Source organism: Nansenia antarctica, assembly GCF_963989245.1.
Source record: "Nansenia antarctica genome assembly, chromosome: 5".
NCBI lineage: Eukaryota > Metazoa > Chordata > Actinopteri > Argentiniformes > Microstomatidae > Nansenia > Nansenia antarctica.
Genome location: NC_137690.1, coordinates 1,694,711 through 1,707,210, shown reverse-complemented (window position 1 = coordinate 1,707,210; position 12,500 = coordinate 1,694,711). Strand labels below are relative to the sequence as shown.

Below are 12,500 nucleotides of genomic sequence, written 5' to 3'. Positions count from 1 at the left end.
GTTACACCGGTATGAACGTTGATGGTTCTGGTTACACTGGTATGCGGTATACGGGCTGGTTCTCCAGACAGAACCAAGGTTCTGAGGTTCCAGAACGCGAACAGGAACGGTTCCTTGGCGTGTGAAAGCCCTGAGTGTGACTACATGGTCCACGGTTCTCCACAGGGTGATGACAGACAGGGCATCAATGTTGCTAAAGGGAAATCTAGGCTTATTATGATGATTATGACTCGCGAGACATCAGAACAAGCCTGGATTTTCCTTTAGCATTGTTGATGGAATACCCCCCTGACTAACGGAAGATAGGATGCTGTTGGTATCTGCCACTTGATTCAGTTAGAACACATGCGCACACACGCGCACACACACACACAGCTGATTCAACAGGACGTGTGTGTTCAACATGTTGGGTTTGTTTTAGCTCATTTTGAAATATAACGGTTGTTTGTTTACAAGGATTTGTTGGTTTGGGGAAACTTTGGAGTTCATGAATAAAGACTCTGATGGTGACGATGATGATGATGGTGACGACGATGATGATGATGATGATGATGGTGACGATGATGATGATGGTGGTGATGGTGGTGATGGTGATGATGGTGGTGATGGTGGTGATGATGGTGGTGATGGTGGTGCAGTAGAGAGTTCTGTGTTCTCTCGTCTGTATGAATGGACTGTCCCAATACCGCTGTCAAGGCTGACCTTGCACTTCTACACCAGGGGAGGCTGGGGGAGGTAGAACACCAGGGGAGGCTGGGGGAGGTAGAACACCAGGGGAGGCTGGGGGAGGTAGAACACCAGGGGAGGCTGTGGGAGGTAGAACACCAGGGGAGGCTGGGGGAGGTAGAACACCAGGGGAGGCTGGGGGAGGTAGAACACCAGGGGAGGCTGGTGGAGGTAGAACACCAGGGGAGGCTGGGGGAGGTAGAACACCAGGGGAGGCTGGGGGAGGTAGAACACCAGGGGAGGCTGGGGGAGGTAGAACACCAGGGGAGGCTGGTGGAGGTAGAACACCAGGGGAGGCTGGGGGAGGTAGAACACCAGGGGAGGCTGGTGGAGGTAGAACACCAGGGGAGGCTGGGGGAGGTAGAACACCAGGGGAGGCTGGGGGGAGGTAGAACACCAGGGGAGGCTGGGGGAGGTAGAACACCAGGGGAGGCTGGGGGTGGAGGTAGAACACCAGGGGAGGCTGGTGGAGGTAGAACACCAGGGGAGGCTGGGGGAGGTAGAACACCAGGGGAGGCTGGGGGAGGTAGAACACCAGGGGAGGCTGGGGGAGGTAGAACACCAGGGGAGGCTGGGGGAGGTAGAACACCAGGGGAGGCTGGGGGAGGTAGAACACCAGGGGAGGCTGGGGGAGGTAGAACACCAGGGGAGGCTGGGGGTGGAGGTAGAACACCAGGGGAGGCTGGGGGAGGTAGAACACCAGGGGAGGCTGGGGGAGGTAGAACACCAGGGGAGGATGGTGGAAGTAGAACACCAGGGGAGGATGGTGGAAGTAGAAATTGGAGGACGGGACATTTGTTCACAAATGTGTTTAAATCTGTGTTAGTGAGCACTTCTTCTTTGCCGAGATAATCCATCCACCTGACAGGTGTGTCGTATCCAGATGAATGAATGAATGAATGGTCTTTATTGTCATTAATACAGTACAGGTACCATACAACGAAATTTGGGAGGGGGGGCTCCCCTGGTGCTTGGGGGAAAAAAAGAATTACTAAAAACAAGAAGGGAAAAGAGCTGGTTTACATAAATAAAGGCTATATACACTATCCACTATACTATACTACTATACTCAGTGGCGGGCGGTGCATTTCACACCTAGGCCTTCAGTGATGTCCGACACATTCCTACCTGAATTATTCTACCTCTTAATACCATCGTTATGACGCCATGGCTCTAGAAACTAGACAGAAACACAGTATAACCGGGCGTTGCATCACCTTAACATAGTCAGACAAGTACAACAGAGTTATATTAATATTTCCGAAGCATTTTTAATCAATAAATCCGCATTTACAATGAAGAGTGTTAAACTAACATCTTTAAGATCGCTACATTACCCACGTCTGTCGTCTCGTCCACCATAATAGCGACAAAGGGTGCCTTTTTAATCTCCATTTTGATCTCTTCTCCCATCACTTAAGCAATAGCAAAAATCAGGTCGTTTTGTATTTTGCCTGACGTCCCAGTAAACACTTTGTTTGTGGACAGGTGGTAATGTAAATCTGGGTTTTTTTCAGCCAGAAAAGAAATAAGCTCAACGTAGTTTCCTCTGTTTGTGGACTCGGTGCTTTCATCGTGTCCCCTAAATGATAGTTATTGTTTACCCAAAAACAGGACACAATCGATCAGTATTATCGATCAGTCAACGAAAGCTTTCGTTGTGATGCTCCGTTTCCCTGCGCACTTTCAGAAGTTTCACATCTACCGGCATATACGCATCTCAATAGTGAATATCAATAGTGCGTATCAATAGTGCGTATCAATAGTGCGTATCCAATCAAAAGACGTGCTGGGTGCTGACATCATTGAGCCTTCCAGCAGGCGCCGTTGTTGCTTTTGCTCGCATCTACGTAGGTTTACTAGGAACGCCACAGGTTTTCTCGTTCCAACGTTAAGTTACAGGTCGAATCCGCGGCACCGCTTAACGTGCAGGCAGGCAGATTTTGGAGCCCCCTAGCAACACATTTTGATTGGATAAAAGCTCTAACATAAAGGCCAGCCCTCCAAATCTCAATCGGAGACTGGAAGCAGCGCAACCAAGAGGAAAGCTATGAAATGAAGAGAATAGACTATGGGGAATCATTAATACATATTTGTGGAAAAAATATATTAAAATAAAATGTATATTCTGATGATGTTTAGGCCAGCAGAGAAGGCCTTGCTGGCCCTGACGGCACACCACTGACTATACTATACAAATAAAACACTGTACTGTACTCTATGCTATGCTATAAATATCCTAACATTTCCTATCTCTGAACCTGTCATATTGCACATAGTATTAATGCACATTCATTTAAAGTTCATTTAAAGTTTGCACGTTTGAAATGTTCACAGTTGTATTTCAATATTGCACTTATGATTACAATCTAGTAGCTGCCATCAAATTGTCTAGATTGTCCAGGGCCTAGAACCTAGGTCTTTGCTGTTTTCAGGGCCTGAATGGCCCTGGGGTAGAAGCTGAGCTTCAGTCTGTTTGTCCTTGCGGACAAGATGGTGATTAGACAGCAGGGTTATTACAGGTGTGCCGTAGGCTGGTCACAGTAAAAGGCCTCTCTAAAAGGTGCAGTTTTATCACACAGCACAAGGCCACAGATGTCGCTGTTGTCCGTGGATTTAACGTGTATTTCTCCACCATAAACCGTCTCCAAAGTCGTTTCCGAGAATTTGCCAGTACATGATCCATATACAATACACAGGCTCCGGGTCTCTGGGTTAAATGGTAACACAGCGCCCTCTAGAGGCCATGGAGAGAAAATACCATTTGGAGTTGAGAATGAAGCTAGTTGTAGTATTTCTACCTGGCCAGGACGTCGGGTTATAAAGCGAAAGGTTGTTTATATAAAAAAATCAGCACTTCGTCATACACTTTTGATCACTTTCAAACAATTAACGAGCTATTAGAAGATATCATATCCACGTTACGCATTTCTCAAACCAAACTGTCAACTTCTATGACGTCTTGCCGCAAGGCCTTCTGGGACCTGCAGTTCTACCTATTCTTAGCCGATACAACAGAAATGTAGGCTACTTTTTATTTTTTATTTATTTTTACTCTTAACGATAAATAATAACTCTTAACTGTCAATCAATCATGTAACATGGGAATAAATCTCTTAACTGTCAACAAATCATGTAACTTAATAATGATTAATATTAATCAATCATGTATGTATGGAGGGGGAGGGATGCACCCTATATATTTTAGTTAAAATAAGGTGATATTCTGGGCCAGATACTAACTAGTTGTGATATTACGTGGTCTGGCCGTTATCGGGCTGGTCCGAATTGTGTGTGTGTGTGTGTGTGTGTGTGTGTGTGTGTGTGTGTGTGTGTGTGTGTGTGTGTGTGTGTGTGTGTGTGTGTGTGTGTGTGTGTGTGTGCGTGTGTGTGTGTGTGTGTGTGTGTGTGCGTGCGTGTGCGTGTGCGTGCGTGCGTGCGTGCGTGTAGGCTATTTGAATTCGAGCATTTTAACAGACGTGTAGCTTCACGCCAGCGGTTAAACTTGTCTGTTGAGATTTTCTTCAGTCATGAAACATTCATGTCTGAGAGAGTTCAGACACACTACAACTGTTTCCGTTTAGAATAATGTATTCAAATCAAATCAAATCAAATGTTTATTTGTATAGCGCATTTCTTACAAGATGCAACTCAATGCGCTTCAATTTATTGAATGAATCAACGGCATAAGAATGTGATGTGATTCAAGTTGTCCACTGTTAAGTGGTTATTATTAATAGGTTATTAGGACATTTCAACCATAGTGACAGTGTATAGTTATAGTCAATATCTCACTAATAATAGTTAACTAAAACAGTTGTTGTTGCTCGTGCGTGTTTGAATCATATTGAATTGAACTGAATCCGGAATTGAATTGAAATTAATTTCAAATGTGAGCGTGAAAGATAAGGATAAACATGTTTATATCAAAAGCTAATTTAAAAATCAATTCACTATTATCTTAATGCGTTAATAAGCCAGCATTGGTTTAAACGGTATCACAACCACTTATAGGGCTAATTAATTGAGCAGATAACCCAAGGATATTTGGAATTAATCCTTCTGCACTTAGGGCAGTGTAAGATAAGTTATCATAATTATTTTTAACGAAATTGTATCTGTCAAAGCCCCGCCCCTTCCCTTTACTCTAGGTTTCTTCGTGTCACTATTTAACCCAATAAGCCAATAGTATCCATCTGCGCGCAACAAATCCAACACCCGGAAATGTGTTATGCAAATATGCAGGCGCGGTATGATGACGTATGGTACATCACATTTCCGGGTGATGGATTTGATGCGCGCAAAACTACGGAAAAAAACTAATATGTAGAGTACAGTCCTATCAATTGTTCGAAAAGGAGTAGGAAGAAGCCTGTCCTACCCCTGTTTATACTTAACAATTATGCTTACATTATATAATCCAATTAATTAATACATATATTTCAGTATCATCCGTTCTAATACTTTTTCATTAAAAATAGTTTAAACCTTTTTTTAAATAGAGCAATAGAGCAATATTTCGCAACCAGATATATATATATATATATATATATATACAGAGCATAACTTTATATGCAACATATGACATCCACAGTAGTAGATTATAAAGACATACAATGTAGTTGAGCATTTCTCAGCTTTAACCTTCATATGCCATTTGCTTGTGAGTTTGTGTCTATTGTATTACCCCCAAAGTGTCCTTTTTGCTTATTGTCCAGAATGCGTTATTCCCTGTAGGTAATGAGGCCACACCAGAAAGAAATTTTCTTTCTAGATTCGCAGTATTTCAAAACTCCAAGGGGATTCACCTCTGAAGCCTACAGAACACTATTAAGGTTGCCCCAAATATTTTTTGCTCTGGCAGTCACGTTCCCCTGACCTGCCTGGCGGTCACGTTCCCCTGACCTGCCTATGATGTGTGTCCTGGCGGTCACGTTCCCCTGACCTGCCTATGATGTTTGTCCTGGCGGTCCCCTGACCTGCCTATGATGTGTGTCCTGGCGGTCCCCTGACCTGTCTAATGTTACTGCCATTTCTAAAGACTTGTGTTCAATCAGGAGGCATTGTGGCAATGCATGCATTATGTACTGATTGTTTGTCCAACATTCAGAAAGGATTGGCTTCCCGAAAGCTGGAGTGGACTTAAATAGACACATTTCCAACACAAGGAAAGAGAAACACAGAGAAATCCTCCTCATTGAACTTTTGCAAATAAGCATGATCGACCGACTTGCATGGTGTGAAGTGGTTCTGAAGCAGCAGTGGTACGAATGTTGTTCCTTTTTTCTCTCCTGTAGGAGGTGTGTACTTCTTTGTTTGACTTAGTTTTATTCTTGGTTGCCCAGGGGTGTTGCTGAGAAAATTGTTGCGGGATCCTGGACAGAGAAGACTGGTCTGGATTTGGAGGTATTGTTTGAATGTTACTATCATATTATAGCTATAGTCATAATTACCTACTATTCTCTAACTAACTTTTCTTCGTACAGGGGCTTCCGAGGCAGACCAGTGGCAATGACTGTGGTGTCTTCATGATAATGGTGAGTTATGGTAATGCCACCAAGTGATATGGCACACTTGATTGTTCCTTAAAACCATCAAAAAAATGTGTAAATGTATGTAACAATGACTGACCACCACTTAGTCCTGACCAACATTCTGTTTGTGCATTTGCAAATAAAAAGGTGTGCAATAAAAGGTATTAAGGAACATTCATGTGTGCAGACCTCTCATATCACTTTCCTATGGAGTTATCAGCCATGCACATTTCATTGGATGTGTGTGACTACCTTCTCACTGAGTTATAAGCTGTCACATGGTAATCTTGTCTTTGTGTCTTTTCTCATTACAGTATGCCTGGTATTTCGCCATGGAGGCTACCTTTGACTTCAGCATTGTAAGTATTAAGAAAACAAGAACCCATTATATCAATATGCTATAAGACTTTGAATGCAAATTGAGTAACTGCTCTTTCTTTAGGATGACATGTCTCTCCTGAGAAGGTGGTGGTGTATTGTCCTGGTGGAAAACATTGGGCTGGAAGGGTATGCTGCAGTGCTACAAAAATAATAATTGTATTTGTACATTTATTATCAAGAGGACTTTGGGGTAACACCTGGCCCTACAATTCAACCTTCCTGTGAAGATAATGTGTGTTAATTTCAGATATGGAAGGAAGTTTGCTCACTTTAGTGAGGAAGGCAGAGCGACCCTTCACGACAGTGTCCCACCTGTATTCAGGACCTATTCAAGTGTTAAAAGGAGTCATGCAAGCAACACCATGGTCAGTGCATCTCTCACTAAGTATCTATGACCGTGTGCCTGTTTCTGAATGGGCTACTGCTCCTAAAACACATACTCCATGCAACTTTATGGCACATGCAATATGTTTAGTGGTACTGTGTCATTCTGAATCCAGCCTGGATCTCTTTTTGAAGTAGTTAACCCTTTCATGTAAAACATACTGGCAATAATGGTGGACTCTGTACAGATGCCACTGGACACTGACGAGGACCACACGTACTTCAAGAGGCCTTACAGCTTTCCTCCTAAAGAATTGGTTAGTGTGAATGAAGTTTATTGCATACAAACATACTATCCACCATTCACAGCTGTACACATAGTCATGCTTATGTGTGTATCCTGTTACCAGGGACAAAGATGTCAGAAGCCTGGAAAGTGAAACCACACTTTATATCAGGACACTTGAGGTAGAATGATCAAGGAAAGAAAGTGAGTGACTCATTCAGTACTTAACTGCACCTTTTCATTGTAACATGGTTAAGCACTGTATTATTATTTTAGGAAAGGGCTCAACAAGTTCAACACCAACGAAGAGTGACCAATGACTTGTTAGTGCATTGCATTTGCAATGCATTTTGGAAACATGAGGAGAGTGCTAATACAAATTCCATGACAGTTTGCAACCACTGATGAATGTGAGTTTCTTAAATTAATTATTAATCACTTCTTTATAACATTTTGTCTCAACAGTGAGAAGCAGCTGTCTCACCATTATATGGTCGAAAATGTGAGAAGAAAAGGAAGCTGAAAGACCATAGAGACAATGTTGAAAGAGCACTTGTGCTAAAGTGCAATCAGCAATGATGTCTTGATTGAAGCGCATTGAGTCGTATCTTGTGAGATGCGCTATACAAATAAAGCTTGAATTGATTTGATCCCTTGTACACTTTTTTTGGGCATTTGTGTTGCAACACACCTGTACATTCTGCACTCTACCCTGTTAGGCCCTTATTTTACTCTAGACAGAAGGGTTGTAACACTTGTTATTAATTCCATTTGGTATACCTCATAAACTTTCTTGCATTTCTGGTGTTTGCATTTTACATATTCTAAATATATGCTATCTACATGTCGCACTGGATGGGGTTATTGCTGTTGACTCATCAGAAAGTAAAGACTAATTCACAGAGTGTATGAAGATTCCAGTAAGGGTTTTGTGAAGGAGCCCTAGTGCTGTTGACATCAGAAATAGAATGTTTTATTTAGCTCATCAGTGTGCACTCAGCACCATGGACACCTCCAGCCCAGCACCTTGCACCACGGTTCCTGCCCTGCTCCATGGATTACAACGATGATCGCCTGACCCTTGCCTGACTCCACCAAGTCCTTTGCCTGACCCCTCAAACCTGTTTGACCTAATAAAGTCCCTCACCTGGGGTCATTGACATTCTTTTATTTATATACAGTTAGGTCTGGAAGTATTTGGACAGTGACACAATTTCCATAATTTTGTCTCTGTATGCCACCACAAAGGATTTGAAATGAAACAATCCAGATGTAATTGAAGTGCATTTTACAGCCTAAGGATGGCCTGTTTCAGTTGCATTGAGAGCTCTGTTGACTGCATGTTGTGCGTATACAGCAACAGCCTCCAAATGCAAATGCCACACTTGGAATCAACTCAGACCTTTTACCTGCTTAATTGATAAAGAAATAATGAAGGAATAAATAGCCCACACTGGCCCATGAAACAGCTTTTGAGTCAATTGTCTAATTACTTTTGGTTATTATACATAAGAGCTATAATTCATAAACCCTTCCTTCAATTTGGATGTGAATACCCTTAACCTAAAGCTGAGAGTCTGCACTTTAAGCCCAGTAAATTCTGTTGGAAATCTCATATAAGATACGTTAGATCCAAAGTATCAAGGAGTATTGCAGTATTGTGCAGGACAAAACATATTCTGGAACAGAGGATGTTGTATACTCTATATTGTTGTCTTGTCTTACCCTATTTGAGTTACTGTGTGGAGATATGGGGAAATGAATATAAAAGCACTTTAAACCCATTGATTACACTACAGAAAAAAGCTATGAGGATTTTGATTGATTGATTGAAAACTTTATTAGAAGATTTGCAGAAGTAGGTACATGAAAGTACATATTACATACAAGGTCAACTAACAGGATAAAAACCCAAGAAAGCCACTGGCTTATTTCAATTGGGGTCCTTGATTCTCAATTCATCGTTACATGTAAGACCGACAAAACAAACTAGTACTATCTACAAGATAATACAGACAAATAACTATTACTATCTACAAGATAAAAATACATCCATCATGGGAAGAACAATACAACAAAACATCAGGTATGTACAGCGGGTAGGGCAGGTGGGGACATACACCACAGGTGGGGGCGGGGGACAAAACACAAAGTATGTACAGTGGGTAGTTCGGGTCTTTTAATCTGATTTTTGATTTAGAGGGTCCAGTTACGGATTGCAGCCTCCTGTAAATGTTTTTTGAGAGTGGTTTTGAAGGTGGGCAGTGTTTTGCACTCCTTTAAGATTATAGGAAGGGCGTTCCACATTTTTACTGCAGTACAGATTGTACATGAGGTCGGATATCGTGATCACACTAATAACTTGTTCCTAATGTCAAAAATATGAAGAAAATATGAAGGAAAGCAGAAATATTGCTCTATTGCTCTATTTAAAAAAAGGTTTAAATTATTTTTAATGAAAAAGTATTAGAACGGATGATACTGAAATATATGTATTAATTAATTGGATTATATAATGTAAGCATAATTGTTAAGTATAAACAGGGGTAGGACAGGCTTCTTCCTACTCCTTTTCGAACAATTGATAGGACTGTACTCTACATATTAGTTTTTTTCCGTAGTTTTCACCGTAGTAAGGCCGTAGTAAGGCGATTCATGGTTTACTCCTAGTGTATCCATCTGCGCTGCGCGCATCAAATCCATCACCCGGAAATGTGATGTACCATACGTCATCATACCGCGCCTGCATATTTGCATAACACATTTCCGGGTGTTGGATTTGTTGCGCGCAGATGGACCCTACTCCAATAAGGTGCAACTGTCAACTTCTATGACGCCTTGCCGCAAGGCCTTCTGGGACCCGTAGTTCTACCTATTCTCCGGCCTCTAGGCTTTTGATTGATTGAAAACTTTATTAGAAGATTTGCAGAAGTAGGTACATGAAAGTACATATTACATACAAGGTCCACTAACAGGATAAAAACCCAAGAAAGCCACTGGCTTATTTCAATTGGGGTCCTTGAAATAAGACCAGACCATCTGAATGTCCTCTATCTCCCTACAGCGCTCCTCCGACACCAAACACTGTTCAACACTTTCCTCTGAACGACTTACTCAATATTTAAATGGATTTGGTTGCCATATCTGTTTGATGGACGACTATATGCCACATTTGATCCAGAGTACCTGCTTACCTGTAGCATGGCTCTACTGGTGCACTGACGCTTGTCATCCGGCAGGTGGCGATCGACCACAGATAAACAGTCAGCCCTTCTCCGACCCTGGACCAGTGAGGATGTTCCTCATCCCTCCATCCATCCATCCATCCATCCATCCATCCATCCATCCATCCATCCATCTATCCATCCATCCATCCATCCATCCCTCCATCCCTCCATCCCTCCATCCATCCATCCATCCATCCATCTATCCATCCCTCCATCCATCCCTCCATCCACCCCTCCATCCATCCCTCCATCCATCCATCCATCCATCCATCTATCCATCCCTCCATCCCTCCATCCATCCATCCATCCATCTATCCATCCATCCATCCCTCCATCCATCCATCCATCCCTCCATCCATCCATCCATCTATCCATCCCTCCATCCATCCCTCCATCCACCCCTCCATCCATCCCTCCATCCATCCATCCATCCATCCATCTATCCATCCCTCCATCCATCCCTCCATCCATCCATCCATCCATCTATCCATCCATCCATCCATCTATCCATCCATCCATCCATCCATCCATCCCTCCATCCATCCATCCATCCCTCCATCCACCCCTCCACCCATCCATGCATCCATCGCGCTCCGGCTGCCCTCCGTTGAGCGGCCGGTTGTAAGCCCAGCTTATGAATCATAATAATAATAACAATAATAATAATAATAATAATAACCTTTATTTGTATAGCACTTTTCCTGCAAACGTTGCAGCTTCTACAGCTGAAGAACTGACACAGCGTCTATAACGATGGCATCTGATTTATGTTTGAAGATAGCAGCGGATATGGATATGGATATATATATATATAGGCCTATATATAATATATAATAGCTATATATATCTTACAGGACTATTAGATTATATTTATTGCGCTTTAAAGACTCAACAGGCAAAACTCCATTGTGGATATCCACGTCTTTAATATGCATAGTAGGTTAGGTTCATCTTTAATATGCATAGTAGGTTAGGTTCATCTTTAATATGCATAGTAGGTTAGGTTCATCTTTAATATGCATAGTAGGTTAATGCTGTTAAATATGCTTTTGCCCGAAGAACTGTGTATGGAAAGCATTGAGAAAACGTCAGATAATGAATTTACTCGCTAATAAATGTTACCCTGCTTATAATCTAAATATATATCATCTCTTCCTTTGACTGTCAAGAAGATTGGTTTATATGTGAAAATGATTATCATCACATCATGTAGGTTTTTCAACACTGAGGTACCAAATCCAATTCATTTCTCGACATGAATTTTTATCCGTTCGATGTCCATAAAATGCATGTTTTATTTTAATTCACTAAGAGACAGGCTTCACGCATGTGCGTTAATGTTATGTTAAATCTGTGATTGTTTCTGACAGTGTGATTCCTGTTAGACTCTGTGTCTGTTGATATAAGCTCATATTATAGCTCATATTAGAAGCTCATATTATAGCTCATATTATAGCTCATATTATAGCTCATATTAGAAGCTCATATTATAGCTCATATTATAGCTCATATTATAGCTCATATTATAAGCTCATATTAGAAGCTCATATTATAGCTCATATTATAGCACATATTAAGAAGCTCATATTATAGCACATATTAGAAGCTCATATATAGCACATATTAGAAGCTCATATTATAGCTCATATTAGAGCTCTATAATAGCTCATATTATAGCTCATATTAGAGCTCGGGCTGGACACTCGTGTTCGTGTCATTCGCTCGTCAGATCTAGACGGACTCTATAAAAAAAACAAAAAAAACGGTGGTCGTCATTTTTATCTTTAGCTCATAAATGTTGATTACCGGTATATGCGAAATATGAGAGGCATCGGGTTCACTGGATACCTTCATGGCGCGCTCACGCACGCACGCACACACACACACACACACACACGCACGCACGCACGCACACACACACACACACACACACACACACACACACACACACACGTGTTATAGGCTCCAGGGCTCCAGGGGTCACTACTCTGGGTATGCGGTTCCCCATAAGCGTCAGAAGAC

At 42.0% G+C, this 12,500-nt stretch overlaps 1 protein-coding gene across 5 annotated transcripts; it reads left to right on the top strand.

Annotated features, from left to right (window-relative positions):
- Positions 1-5,870: 5,870 nt before the first annotated feature.
- On the top strand, positions 5,871-7,847 carry LOC308157067 (uncharacterized protein). 5 transcript variants are annotated; one of them, XR_013937431.1, is made up of 9 exons: positions 5,871-5,990; positions 6,072-6,132; positions 6,213-6,263; positions 6,575-6,619; positions 6,703-6,767; positions 6,889-7,006; positions 7,214-7,282; positions 7,376-7,455; positions 7,717-7,847. XR_013937431.1 is itself a non-coding variant. In XM_080530544.1 (9 exons), exons 1-8 carry the CDS (start codon positions 5,944-5,946, stop codon positions 7,435-7,437), a joined length of 510 nt encoding a protein of 169 aa, XP_080386670.1. In that variant the 5' UTR covers positions 5,871-5,943; the 3' UTR covers positions 7,438-7,455; positions 7,717-7,847. The 5 variants fall into 5 exon arrangements, 4 of the variants coding, with proteins under 4 accessions (XP_080386670.1, XP_080386672.1, XP_080386669.1 ...); XM_080530544.1 differs by having other exon boundaries at positions 7,384-7,455; XM_080530546.1 differs by lacking the exon at positions 7,376-7,455 and having other exon boundaries at positions 7,717-7,844.
- Positions 7,848-12,500: the final 4,653 nt, after the last annotated feature.